At 38.1% G+C, this 15287-nt stretch overlaps 1 protein-coding gene across 10 annotated transcripts in view; it reads right to left on the reverse strand.

Annotated features, from left to right (window-relative positions):
• Positions 1 to 15287, reverse strand: part of HECTD1 (HECT domain E3 ubiquitin protein ligase 1) — a 59659-nt gene that overhangs the window by 39128 nt on the left and 5244 nt on the right. For all 10 annotated transcript variants that reach the window (XM_036383217.2, XM_036383212.2, XM_036383209.1 and 7 more), the window contains exons 3-4: positions 2616 to 2850; positions 1487 to 1714 (exon numbers count right to left, since the gene is read on the reverse strand). In XM_036383217.2, the coding sequence (XP_036239110.1) occupies positions 1487 to 1714; positions 2616 to 2850 (463 nt within the window). The remainder of the gene's footprint in view (positions 1 to 1486; positions 1715 to 2615; positions 2851 to 15287) is intronic.

Consider the following 15287-nt stretch of genomic DNA (forward strand, 5'->3'; position numbering starts at 1 on the left):
AACACACTGCATTAGTGGCATCAGTAAAAGACTACTTGGAATGTACTTACAAAGCGAACGAGTACTTGGAAAGTATTTACATTTCTTCTCCCAAATTGCAAGTGTAACAAAGGCTAAAAACCCAAAATCATAGATAAACTGCTCTTGGGGCCACATTCATCTGGCCTGAACTTATCCATCAAGTGGTGTTACTAACTGGCAGCCTGCACAAAAAGTGACCAAACCCACCAGTGTAAAAGGACATGGTAGGGAGCAACAAACTTGAAGAGGGACATTACTGGAAAATCCATAATACACATCCAACATCCACTGTAATCCTGAGGCTTGTTTCATGAGTAACCTATTTCTCAAGGATACCAGTACAGATATATTTTCTATCATCTGGGTCCCATCATAAGCATGCTTATCTCTAAACTTAACTGCTGAACAATTAAGTTAATTTGAACTCTCATTCAGATCTCCAACAGCCCCAGCAAGTGCTTTTCTCTAACATCTTATAAATTGGTGAACAGTTAAAATAGTTCAGACTTAATGGTCTGAATTTCAAGATTACCTTGCCTCAGATGATTAGAGTACTAATAAAATTATTTAATGGCTAAAAGCAAGATAGCTTGTTCTGAAATGCTTAGTGTATGACAGCCGCCTGAAAATTTTCAAGATCTAAAAATATATTTTAAAAAATTATCTCACAGGCAGAGAGATTTAGTTTCCCAAATATGCTGTGCTTAATAAACCAGACTGGAGGCTGGATCTGTGCATGTAGAGAAAGGAATGAGGACAGAGGTCAGAGTAAAATGGGGACTCAGTTCTGAGTCTGGACAAGAAGCCTGGCCAGGCTATAGCAAGAATTTGGCTAAATGGCTATTCCAGAGCATTTTGTGTATGACATACACAAAAGCATTCTACTAGTAGAAAGATAATTCCTCTGGGATTCATTTTCTAGCTTTTTACAAGGACTACTTCAGCTCATGTTAGAGGCTTGAGATGAAGTAAGTTAAAACTGAAATAAAGAAGTGGAACAGCATTTCTACTAGTATCATTTAAGCTGGCTTCCAGTGTAGTACTTTAGCACTGACTATGGATGTTCTTATTGCTTCTCTTAGTTTGGCAAAAGAAACACAAACCAAATAAATTTTTACCTCTTACTTACGCTCAATTTCATAATGACTGAGGTACAGTCAAAGAACAATAACTACTTCAGAAACTGTCTCAAAATGTATTGAAAAAAGTTACAAGATATTTTTCAATACAGTTTTCAGAGGTTAAATAAGATTATATTCAAACATCAGCACTTGGAGCCAAACACTAAGGAGTGTTTTTTATTCTCTTATCATTACAACTATAAAGGAAACGATCATAATACCCAAATATAACAACTCCTATGTAAACATACCATTAGGGAGGCTGTATAAAGTTACCTAGTCATTCCTTTATTAAACATACTGAAAGTTAAATTCACAGCACATTGAGCAAACTATTACATTACCTGATGGTCTTCATGTTTCAATAGACTAGACAGTGATTCCACACAGATCTCTAATGAAGAATCCTGAGGCTCCATTTTGCCACAGAGTCTGGATACTACAGCCATAGCTGAATGCAAAGTATCTTTATGAACAAGGTGTCCACTGTCACGAATGAATGTCAGAACACAGTTCAACCCTCCAGCTTCAAACACAGCTCCTGACTCACGTGTACAGATTAATTCTAACACCTATGCCAAAAAGAAATTTAATTTTAATAAACTACACACAAAAAGTCAGTTATTTATATCCATAGTCAGATACTCATATCCATCTACAGAACTGGTTAAGAAGATTAAACAATAAGGAAAAAAACCACAACCCTCTTCCTCAACATCCAAAAGAGGCCAAAGCCTCAAGTACTCTAGTAGTTAGCAGTTACAGCTTTCTTCAAAAATATGGGAGCCAATACAAGAACATTCCCCAAAGGCGTGGTCATAACAAGTGTTCATGAAAGTAGATAATAAATTCTCATCCTGGGAGAAACACACAACTGAAAGTTTTGAAACTTGTAAGAGCACCATTACTCCAGTGATGCATTTCTGAGTTGACTGGATACAGTAAATAGAAAATACTTGCATAAATTCTGATGCCATGGTAATCAAGAACTCCAACTATATGCTACCACATGGCCATGAGTTATGCTTTAAATGAGAGACTGTAAGGTCTTCTAAATTTCTCTAAAAACTTCACAAGGGTGCAGGGGAGCTGTATCTAGTGCTATTGAAGAGGTAGTAGAAAATTACTTTACACCAGATAACCCATCAGTATCTGAGCAATTCTTCATTTCTTTGGTAGCATAAAAATAGCCCTTGGCATTCCATTAGCATTCTAGTCACAGAAGACAAACAAGAAATTCTTCTAATATTTTTTGTTTCCTTTTCTAAACATTTCTTTAAAAAAAATTGAGCTGTGAAGAGCACCAGACTGACAGTAAGGATAAGCAGCAGTGTCAGCATGTACACTTTTGTCATAATCTATATTTTAAATCACATTTTAATAAAAGAAAGGATTGGAATATGAGGATACTCTTTGGAAATAGCAAATTATCCAACTCCTTCTTAAAAACAAGAGGTTCTTAAGTATACTTACCTTCACACATTGCTCAGCCAAATCTCTGCTCGTTCTGTTGTTAAGTTCAACAACCACTAAACGATTACAAAGTGCTTTGATAGCTCCATCCACTCCCACAATCCTACGGGTACATTCAGCCGATACATCCAGGTAATAAGTTATGGCACGAGCTGTTACTTCCAGTACATTGTCTGGAGCACTTTCATCAAGAAAAATTTTGCACAGTGCTGGCAAAAAAGTTCGAGGAGGGCATCTGCAGGAAAAAAACCACAACACATTATTACTATGTTGTGCACACTTCTCTATTATTACTATGTTGTGCACACTTCTCTACATTAAGCAATTTAATACGCTCCCACATTAACGCTTTCCATGCACACATAATTTGCTCAACTAGTTTAGAGTTGGTTCAGAACATTCATTTAGAACCCTACATCTCATACACACATGAAAATTCAAGGTAATCTGAAAAGATCTTGCTTAAAGAATCCAGAGGAAAAAGATACTCTTGAAATTTTACAGTCATACAGGAGAAAAATTTATCCTGTTGGGATTTTTTTCTAGGAATTAACCTCACATCACCAAACAGAATGCATGTTTCTTTAAAAGTGCTTCAAGATTCATGATGACTAATAGCTACTTAATCATGAAATTTTATATACAAAGATTTTGGGTTTAATACATAATTTGATTTTGAGTGGTCCTTCTTCCCTATGTTATTTCCCTTGTCTTTTTATCCTATTTCAGTCCCCTCCCCTGCCTCATTTTTTCCCCTTAATCACACTGAGAACATATTTAATTAATGTAGCTTTGCGTCCACTGCATTTTCTCTCCATATCCATGTCTCAGTAGCCTCTGGCTCTCCTCTTTATTGTTAGCCTCATTTCCATATGTAAGAATGGTGAAGAATATCCCCAAAACTTCAATACAAAAAAAGCAAGCTGTAATGGTCCTCCTTCTATTCCTCTTAACATTACAGACTATAAACTGAAATAATACTTTTCATTATTAGAACAGCTGTGGCTAAGACTGATTTGGACCAGAAGTTCTAAGACACTGAGCTATATTTTACATCAATTTATCTTCCAGCAGCATATTTAGCAAAACTCAGCATTATGATGGCTCACCACAGTGGTAAAACACTTCCAAGGTGATGGGGAATTAAGTGAAGGGGATAGATGCTGTAACAGTAGTCAAAATAGCTGGATACCTCAACCCTAGATGTAGGAGAACAGACTAAATCTACAGGAAGCAAATATCACAACTTTTCCTTCAAGTAGGGCTTTGGTTTTGAAAAAGATGGCCTAAAACTTTTCTAAATCCAAAAAAGAAAGAATAACAACATATTTTTTAGTCTGGAAGACAGGTGAAGTACTTGTTGATGAATCATTCTGAAGACTCAGAGGTCATTCAGTATCCCATCTGGTATGCAGTGACTCACACAAAGACACCAAATCCTGGGACAGCAAAATGCTAATAGTTTCCTTCAAGATCTTACCATGCTGTGTAAAGTAACTAATAACGCTGTCTGACAATTAAATACATTACCCAACAATACTTAATGACAAATCAATAAGTGAAGCTTTAATAAAGCTCAAACACAAATGTAAAACTTATATTGGCCTATCCAGCCTATACTGTCTGTTGTTCTTAAGAAATCTGTCATTTAACTCTACATCTTTAAGGAGGGTTTAAACAGTAACTTTGCATTTTAGACATTATCCACTGGGGGGAATAAAAGGCCTGAAATTTGTACTCCTTATTAGATGACCACCATATGATGACACAAGAAGCATTTCAGTACATAAAATTACAAGTGGACAATGTATTCAAGGGTTTTGGTGCTGGATCTTTTATACTGAATTTTATGCAACACCAGACAGATCACTAAAACATTGCTATGAACAAGGTTCTTCAAACTATATTGCAAGAAAATAATCCAATAAATACAAATCTTAAAAAGCCCCAAACAAACCAAACCCACACATATATTACCAATTGGAAGGGAGTGAGCTCCACTGTTTATTTTAATACTAGTAAGAGCATTTTTCTTAGATGGCCACACAGCTGCAGAAAGTTAAAAGCCATACTTAGCAAATCTAAAACCTACATTTTTTTTCTATGATTTAACAGCTTACAAAGCACAACACAAAAGAAACTCAGCTGTATTTTTTTAAATAAAATTAAAAAATTAAAATTCCATCACCAATCTACCAGAGCCAATTACCCAGCAGACACAGTAAAATACAAAGTTACTAAGAGCATATCACTTATACTGAATTCTTTGTCAGCATACAGATGCCAGTGCACTGTATCAGCAATGCTGTCCTTATAAAAGCACAGCTCTCTAGCACAAATTTAAGGATTAAGGGTGTTTTAAAATGACCTTTCTGCCAGAACCTCTAGCTACACTAATCAGAGACCACTTTTTCAATCAGCGGGTACAGAACAATCTCCACTTGCTGTCAGTGGAGACTGTTTGTTTTCTTTGTTTTGATTCTTTGTTTTCTGACTTAGAGGAATGATTTCCAACCTCTCCATAAGAAAACCAGGCTTCATCACAGAATCATAGAATGGCCTGAGTTGAAAGGGACCTCATGGGCAGGGGCACCTCTCACTAGACCAGGTTGCTCAGAGCTCCACCCAAACTTGCCTTGAACACTTCCAAGCATGTGGCATCCACAGCTTCTCTGGGAAACTATATTGGGTTTGTGTGATCAGGTTTTGGTAGCAGAGGGAGCTACAAGGGTGACTTCTGTGAGAAGCTGCCAGAAGCTTCCCCCATGTCCTGCAGAGCCAGTGCCAGGTGGCTCCAGGATGGACCTGCTGCTCACCAAGCCCGAGTCAATCAGGAGTGGTGGCAACACCTCTTTGATAATATATTTAAGAAAAAAAAAGTCATTGTACAGATGTAATTGTGGCCAGAGAAGAGCAGGGTGAGAATATGTGAGAGGAACAGCTCTGCAGACACCGAGGTGGAGAAGGGCAGGAAGTGCTGGAGCTGAGATTCCCCTGCAGCCCATGAAGAACCATGGGGATGCAGAGATCCACCTGCAGCCCACGGAGGAGACCCAAACTGGAGCAGATGGATGCCCAAGAGAAGGTTGTCAACCCAGGGGACTCACACTGAAGCAAGCTGAGCCTGAAGGACTGCACCCCAAGGAAGAGTGACCCACATGGCAGTCTGGGGGGAACTGTTGCCCATGGGATGGACTGCACGTTGGAGAAGTTCCTAGAGGAACGTTACCTATGAGAGGAACCCCACACTGGAGCAGGGGAAGGACTCCTCTTCCTGAGCAGCAGCAGGAACAATGAGTGATGAACTGACTGTAACCCCCATGCCCCATCTCCCTTCACTATTGGTGGGGAAGGAAGTAGAGATTGGGAAGGAATAAAGGGTAGGGGAGAAGGTGTTTTTACAATCTACTTTACATCTCATTATTCTACTTTGATTTTGTTAGCAATAAATTCAGTTAATATCCCCAATTCAACTTTGGTTTTCCTATGACAGTATTTAATGAGTGATCTCTCTCCCACACCTTATCTCAACCATGAACCCTTCATCATATTCTCTATCTCCTGTCCAGCTGCAGAGGGGAACAACAGAGTGGCTTTGCTCAGTGCCTGGCATCCAGCCAGGGTCAACCCACTAGAGTAACCTTGTCCTGTCACCACATGCTCTTGTAAGAAGTCCTTCTCCAGCTTTCTTGTAGGCTCAATTCAGCCACTGGAAGGCCATAATTAGGTCAGCCCAGAGCCTTCTCTTCTCCTGAGACTGTTCACACTGAAAAATCTCAATTTTCTCAGCCTCTCCTCATAGGAGAGATGCTCCATCCCTCCAATCATAGCCCTCCTTCGGACTCACTCCATGTCCTTCCTGTGCTGGCAGCCAGAGCTGATGCAGCCCTGCAGGTGGGGTCTCAGCAGAGCAGAGCAGAGGGGCAGAATCCCCTCCCTGGCCCTGCTGCCCACGCTGCTCTGGATGCAGCCCAGGACACGTTTGGCTCTCTGGGCTGGCAGTGCCCAGGGCTGGCTCATGTGCAGCCTCTCAGCCAGCAGCACCCCCAAGTCCTTCTGGGCAGGGCTGCTCTGGGGCTGTTCATCCCCAGCCTGTGCTGAGACTGGGGCTTGCCCCAACCCAGGAGCAGCACCAGCACCTGGTCTTGTTAAAACTCCTGAGAATCCCAAGTGCACACGTCTCAACCTTGTTCATTCCCCTGAAGGGTATCCAACCCCTCAGATCTGTCATCCACACCAGTCAGCTTGGTGTCATCTGCAAACTTGCTGAGGGTGCTGACTCAATCTCTTTGTCCATGGCATTAACAGAGATATTAAATAACACTGGTCCCAAAACAGATCACTGAGGGACACGACTTGTCACTGATGTCCATCAGGACTCTGAGCTATTGACCTCTACCCTCTGGATGTGACCATTCAACCAATTTCTAATCTATCTAACAGTATCTATCTATCCACACAGTAAACCATTCTCTCTCCAATTTAGTGAGAACGATGTTAGGAGGAAGCCTGTCAGAGGCTTTGCAGAAGTCCTGATAAATGACATCTGTTGCTCTTCTCCTGTTCACTGACAGTCACCCCATCACAGAAGGCCACAGGGTTGGTCAGGCAGGGCTTGCCCTGGACGAAGCCATGTTGGCTGTGCCAAACCACCTCCCTATCCTCCGTGTGCCTTAGCACAGCTAAGGAGGATCTGTTCCATGACCTTCCCAGGCACAGAGGTGAGGCTGACTGGGCAGTAGTTTCCAGGGTCCTCCTTTCCACCTTTACAGATGGGTACAATATTTCCTTTGCAAAATTTTCTTTTTCTAGTAACTTGGGACTGCAATGACTTTTCCTGGAGAGTGACTTGGCAATTACAAACAGAAAGATTAAGGAGTCTCCTCTGGAGATCTACAGATTACACTCATAAGCACACACAGACCATACAGATAAGTTCAGATTCTTTTGGCCTGTTGAAGTTCCCTCAGGCCTTACCAGTGTGTAAAGTTCCTGAAAACAAGAGACTAGAAGGACCAGTTCTGTCATTCACACGCAGTCTCGATCAAGGGTTCAGCCTGTAATAGCAGGCAAGAAGGATATATGAACACATCCCTGGTGCTCCCGCCATGATCTTCTCAAACAGGTGGCTAAACAATTACAGTATAAAATTGCCTAGCTGTCATTTTGAGGGACTTCAATCTTGATGCTGTAGCTAACTTCTCTATCAATAATTGCATACAAACAAAAGCACACAGGGCAGCTTTACAGTGATTCCCCTTTAATCCCCAAATCTGCTTTAAGTGATGACATGGGTCTCCTGTGGTTGAAACCATAAGCATCAGCCCTGCATTGTCTCAGGGAGAAGAATATGCCTGTGTGAGTAGTGCGAGAGAAAGAACTAACAGGGCTAGGTGGCAACACCAGGCCCACAATGACAGATGAGGTACAACATCATCGGAGCCATATAGCAAATGCCCAAAGTATGCCTATCCCTATTGTTGAGGCAGCTCTGCTGGGTTTTTCTCTGTGCAGGCATTTGACCAATAAAAAGAGAGGGAAAGTGTTGCTTTTATTCAGTGGATGGTCTTCATGCCTCAAAACTGTGAAAATGGGTTTTCAGAGTAGCCCTTAAGTCCTCAATCCAATCCCAAGCAAAGGCACTAAAGCATAAGTAAAGGTAGCAGAGGGAAGAGAAATCCCCTGCTTACCTGGAACCAATACTAGCAAACAGGCCAAGCACAGCACCTTCTCAGGACCAGCTCCTCTTTTTAATGAAGCACCAAGTAAGTAAATACAGTCAACATCAACAGAAGCCAAAGAGTGAATCAGAAAAATCATGTTATGTATGCATTGCTATTATACCATAATTCCAAGGTAAATCCTTACTGGCTTTCTTAGGTAGTCCAAAACAAATCAAAAGGACCTAAAACTGCTTCAAATATTGGCTGAGGAATATTAGGACCCTATAGTAATATTGACCTTATTTCAGTTCCAACTAAGGCTATGCTCAGAACTAAACTGTATTTTGACAGGTAGTAAAACAAAACATTCCAGGAGTGTCCATCACACAGACACAGGCTGAACATTGGACTCACCTTTAGAAAACAGTCTACATGAGAAAAACAAGGCTGTCAAAACTTCCTGGGACATAAGGGAAACTGAGATCAAAGCTACAGCGCTGAATGAACTGATGTGACAGGATAGCAACCAATGGTCAGCTTTTAGTACACTTCCATCTACTGACAAATGATGCTTTTGATTTCCAAGAGAAAAATACACCAATAAACCTGCCATTACTGCAAGGATCAACACCCACCAAGGAAAAAAAAAGGCTAAGTGCATAATTTCTAAAACATTCCAGTATCAAAACTGGTTCACATGCTGCTTTTATCCAGACCATATATTAACTAAAAGTAGTATCTCAGAAAAAAAAGAAACTATGACAGAAAAGTTCCTAAGCTGTAGGTGAAGAATCACTGTTCACAATTAACTATTTGAAGTGAAACTAGCAAAAAGATGATGAGTTTTCTTTACTACAGAAAAAGCTATTCTTTAATTGTGTTTATTCTTTCAAATCAGAAAATAATGGCAAAAAGATACCTCTGAAGTTCAGGTTTCTATTTAGGCCCTTCTTTTAATAAACATGAAAATGAAAGGAAAATATTTTTAGATTGTTATTTCTAGGGGGCTGTATTAATACCACATTAGGCACTTCCTAAAGTGCTTCAAATGTGTATTTTAGAAGAGTGATTAGGGACTACTTAGTGAATTAATGAGGTCACTCTGTGTTACTCCTTAGTGAAAGACCAACTTCAAGTTAATAAGGTTACTCTACAATCCACACTAGAGCTCTTGCTGATTACTTTAAGTCTTGCAGCTCTCAGTGTCCACTCAACTTTATTCCTGTACTTCCAGGAGAAGAGCTGCTGTTAGTTACTATCTTCCAAGTTTTCCACCCACCATGCTTCAAAGATCTTGCTGAAAGATGGGTTTGTCCAAAATAGGTAATATTCCTAGTCAATATTTCCCATCTATATTATGATCAATTAAGATTAGGGTACTAGAGCATTCTGTACTGACGTAAGAAGTAAACCACATTAAAAAGTACTGATTCAGTATAATTTATATTTAAATAAATATAGTCATACTTTCAATGTTAAAATGAGTTATTAGGTTGTAAAAACCATAAAGCACAAATTCTTTAATATGCACTCTTTCTCTGCAAAAAATATACATGACCTAAAAATATTTTCCAAATACCATAATCATCTTGATGTCAAGAAAGACTAAGAAAATTTGTCAGTATAATTAAATTACTACAGAATTTACAGCACTATAATCAGCATAACTCCATATGCTGACACACTTCTGAACATTTACACACACACCCACCTCTTCAGGAACAGAAATATCCATACGGATACAAAATTCTTAAATAGCTACAGCAGTAAGCTCCTGCCAGTGCTAATCCCTTAAACTCTAATGAAGTGACTCAGCTGATTTTACAGCTTGCCAATGTAAAAAGATACCAAGGAAGTAAAAATAGGCACTGTAAACTCATTTCTGTAATTACATTTCATATTTTAATGCACTTAAAATCCTTAGCTAAAACAGAAAGAGTAATAGTGAAGACTACACTACTGCCATGCTTAAAAAAAAAGCACTTAAGGAACTTAAGGAAGAAAAAGACCAGTTCAGTTCATCCCCAAAACAGTTAACAACTGCTGCTAGCATTAGGGTGTGTTACTCAATTCCAAAGTAACCGCTGGATTCAGTCGATGTGGAGCCCCTGGCATGTGACGAAGCCTTCAGCGAAGCTGCCTGGTCCAAGACATGTGACTTGTGGCAGAAAACCAAGCTCAGCTGCCTGCCAGCAATTGCTGGATCTTTAATGCATACCATCTGCTGAAACCAGTTAAAAGTGGGAAAACAGGGAATTATATGTGTCTACACTACTTAGCATATAATAATTTTAAATAAAAACTAAAATACTCAAGTTAACTCCCATTAGTAACAGTTTTTGAAGAAAAATATATCAGATAAGCTTTTACAACAACACGTCACACAACTCTGAAACTTTTAAGAACATCCTGCACAACTGATTTTTCTTAAAGCAAAAGTCATTTCAATTCATTTTTGATTAATTTGTTTTTCCTTTCTGCAATTCTTTCTATGGGAAGAGATCTCAGCCTTTCCCTTCATTGTTCTTTTACTGGAAGACTGTTTTGTTTTCACATATGAACCAAAACCAACAGCAGAGTAATCCAAACCATCCACAAGAAAACCCACACACCTGCGCTGTCTGTATGTATTCTTCTGGATCCATTACCAAAACATATTTTGCACTGTTTTCATATAACACTGTTACAATACAAATTAAGTCCAGAAAACACCACTATGTATAAGACTTCAGACACACCATACTGTATTTTAAATGTGCACAGAAAAGGCAAAAAATTAACTGACAATTTAGGGATTTTTTCCAGAATTACAAAACATTAAAACTTGCACAACTCTGAATCCCTACTCTTAATTGCAACCACAGCCAGGCCAATAAAATTAAACTGAGGAATTAACAATTCCATCTGTATTCATTCCAGTACAAACTCCACTTTATTAAAAATAAGAAAAAATAATTTAGAATTAGAATTTGACATTTAAAAAAAACTTTCAAACTTTCTTTTAGCTAAATAAATGACAGAGCTGAACCCTCTTCTGAGAGTTCATTACTAGGAAGGAAGACAGTATTGGACATTTAGTATTCAACTACACATTCAATAAATATCAGTTGTGTAAAATGAAACATAAGAAAAATCCATATGAGGAAACAGTTTCCACAGGATAGGTAATTTCTGTATTTCTAAATAAATTACCATTTGCTTTATTCCTGAATTTATAAAGGACATGTTAGGCTGCCTTTATCATTTTTCAGCATCTCATAAAAGCTATGCCATACCTCAGGGTAATAATTCCACATGTTTGTTCTCCAATCTCCAGCATTTTGTAAATATTTTACAGACTCTTAGTCCACAATAGCTGAATAAATTAAAGAATGTGAAACTACAGGTCTTTCTGCCTATGACTTCCACTAGTAGCAACCTCAATTGTGCAAACAGATAATGCTTTGCGTACATATTACATCTGTCAACATTTCAAAAGGAAATAAGCAATTTAAACAAAAAGTATGATTTTGTGTGCATGCCTAAATATGCACATATAACCACTAGCTACTTTTGGATTCCCAGGTGCTCAAAAAAAGAACTGACTTACACAAGAAAACTTCCACTTCCCTATTAGCCATCTACTTAACATCTGTACTATCTATACCTCTTCTTAAGAGGCCAATATTAAAAATCACTTGACCACTAGTCATGCAAGAAAGGAACCCTGCAATTTGAAATTCCTGTAACATCTTTTATTGGTCTCATCCAATCTGTTAGGAGCTGACACTTTCAAAAGTCATTAACCTGATGCCTTAACATCCTGCACCCAACTTTTGCACAGTACTCGCAGGAATCACTTCACCTTAATTTCACACACAAAATTCTGAACAAAACAAAGAATACTTGAAGATATCACTAGAAAAAGAAATTTAAATGCTAGACAGGTAAATAGTGACAATGTGATGATTTGTCTGGAATACATTTAAACAAAATGTGTTTTGACACACACAAATGCCAAGTTACAGATTTTAGTCTAGGTAATACATCAAGCCATACCTAAGCAGCAAGCACTCATATCCTTGAAAGCAACTCTGAAGACAGATAACTAAAACCACACATCCTGTACAAAGTTTTGGAAACATCTAACACAACTTGGCATGTTCAACTGTTAACAGCAAGTCAGAGGCACTACTATAAACAGCATGGATGAAGGCAACACTGGAAAGTATTTCTGAAGAACTTGTAAACTGAACAACTAGAGAAGGGGAGGAAGATCAAGAGCTGATGAAACCTTTGTGTGCAGGTACATTTACAGTAAGAGCAGGCTTTTTATCTGCATAGGACAAGGTGGACTGACTGCTGTCTACAGAATTCATCAGACTGGCCAATTCTTATGGAAAAGAGCAAGTAAATTTCAACAACAAAGACAACCTAGGCTGCAGATTTAATAGTAAAAGAGAGGGTAAAATTAAGTAGGATGCCCTCTCAAAAGCATTAGCTACACATTATGCTTGTATCAAACAAGATGCTCAATCCAGTAATAACCATATAAAAGGGCCATGAGAGAAAAGAAGGTGTCAACTTAGACTTAATCTTCCCTTCTGACCTTTGCAACCATTAAGATTCTCAAAATAACTAGACAAGGTTAATCTCCACAATACCAGTGACAATGAGGCCAGAATTCCCATTTTACAAAGAGCAACCAGAAAGACATTAGTTTTTAAAATTCTTGTAACTGAAAAAAAGAGAAAACCAAAAACAACAACAAAAAAAAACAGCCCTAAAATCAGCAATGATTCTAAACATTACGTTGTAACAAGACTGGAAAAATACAAAGCACAACCCTACTTCCATCTCAGAAAACCACTCTATAGGATGATGAAGATCCCACTGTATTGGAGGCCACACAGTAAATTACTGGTATTTCACTGCTGCCATACCCTCTGCCTTCATTAAAAGAAAAAAAGCTTAGTAGGAATCACATGAGACTTGCCACTGTAAAGGTTACAAAATTTCATTTGGGAGATGTCTGCATTAGTGCAAACCAGAAACAAAAGCCAAAGAACATATACTTTGCATGGTTAAAAATAATGAAAACTTAGTCTATTGTTGACAGCAATACTTACTCTAATTTACTCACTGCTGCACTCCAGCACAAAAGTGTAACAATGATCTGACATTATTTTTTCCTTAGAATAACAAAACAAGCAAATCTATAAGACACAAAGCATGAAGCCACCTTGATACCAACAGAACTGCTCCCTCAGCCTGTTAGTTTTTCCATAATTATCAGACCTATTAAAGGGCACTTTACTGTCTGAGTTACAAAGATGCTTTGTAAAGGCAGCCCAGATTGTAAACATATTCCTGAAAACCAGCATTTTTGATTTCTATCCCTATCTCTAAAGGACTTTGTTTTTGTCCATATATCTAATTTTGATTTACTGGAGTTTTGCAATCCTGATAAAGACAGGAGAATGTAGTTTTAAGCAGGTAGAAGTAAAGCTGAACTGTTTCACATTACTCTAACAGTCTCACTAGCTCACATGAACAGTCTTTGGTCCACTAGAATTTCTTCTTATACTTGCTAGCAAACACAATATAAAGATATAACTTCTTCCCTAGTGAATAGATACTCTGAAAAGAAAAAGGCTCCATGTGAATTAAACATATTTGATCTAAGAAATAAACTGAAAGGATTTCTATTTTACACATTAGAACCCTAACATATGACCCTTTGTACAATTTGTTTGCATTTGTCAAATGAGCTGATAACTCCTGATAATTTATTGCTTACCAAATCTGTTAATGCCAAATATACAGAGGTAACTTACAGAACAGCCAAACAGGAAGATGTTTTCTCATTCTGAGCATTAATAAGGCCTATTTCATCTGCTGTAAAAAGGTTTTAAGCAGATCTTACTTTGTTATAGCAGTGCCTTAATCTACAGATTTTCATTGTAATTAATTGCTAGGTACTTTTACTCTGACAGCAACAGAAAGCCCATCCAGAAGAGCTCTAATTTCATTTCACCAAAAAAGTGAAACAATCGCACAAGGTGAAAAAAGAATAAATTGAAACACCTATTCAGAAAAAAGCTACATTTATAATGTGAGATTGCAACTAAGAGCCTCTACATACACTTAAACTGTTACAGGTAATTTAAAAGACAAAAAAAAACCCAAAATTTCAATTAAGTTCATATTAAATGCATTCCTTAAACTCCTGTTCAAGTGGATTTAATAACGCATAGTTTAACTCTAGTTTGGGACTAACACTTATAATCACAACAGTTTTGCTGTTTTACTCCAACTAAACTACTTAAAAAACCATTTCTCCTCATTCATTAAGTTTCTGTAGTTCAAGTTAGTGGCTTTTGTTGCTGGTAAAATGTTAGCCATTCTTCATGACAACTGACTAGCAGAGTCTGTGACTCATTATCACCAGAAGATGAATATGCCACTGATTTTTGTAATGTTAACATATGAGTAACTTCCAAAATCATTTAATTGGATGTAATATGCAAATCTGGGAAGAAGTAAAGAAACATCAATTATTTGGCAGCACTACCTGTTAATCAGCTGCATACCCTGAAATCTGCTGTGATGCTGCTAGAACTCTGCAAGAACATTATGAAATACACCATGCACGTGTGCCTGCTTCCAGTTTGGAGCTGACCTGAAACACTAGTTTCACTATCCATTACTCTTGTACAAAAGCAAATTATTACTTTTGTTATTAGCTATATCATTTCCTTCAGAACACGTCTCCAAGTAACTCTTGCAAAAATGAAGTGCAAGATTCTGAATCCAACATTTCAATACCTTTTTTTTCTGTTCAACTTTGTGCTTTCTTGGTTTAGTGAGATTGTGTATTACACTTAACTCCTTAAGAAAGCAGTATAGAAACTGTGTGGTGGTTTTAGAGATGCATAGCATTCATGTCAATACTTCTAATGTGGTCTTGTTTCAGTTTTGCCAGTCCTCACCATACCCAGCTTTCAATCACCAGATGTACTTCACTAAA

The sequence above is a fragment of the Molothrus ater genome, chromosome 6 (genome assembly GCF_012460135.2).
Source record: "Molothrus ater isolate BHLD 08-10-18 breed brown headed cowbird chromosome 6, BPBGC_Mater_1.1, whole genome shotgun sequence".
NCBI lineage: Eukaryota > Metazoa > Chordata > Aves > Passeriformes > Icteridae > Molothrus > Molothrus ater.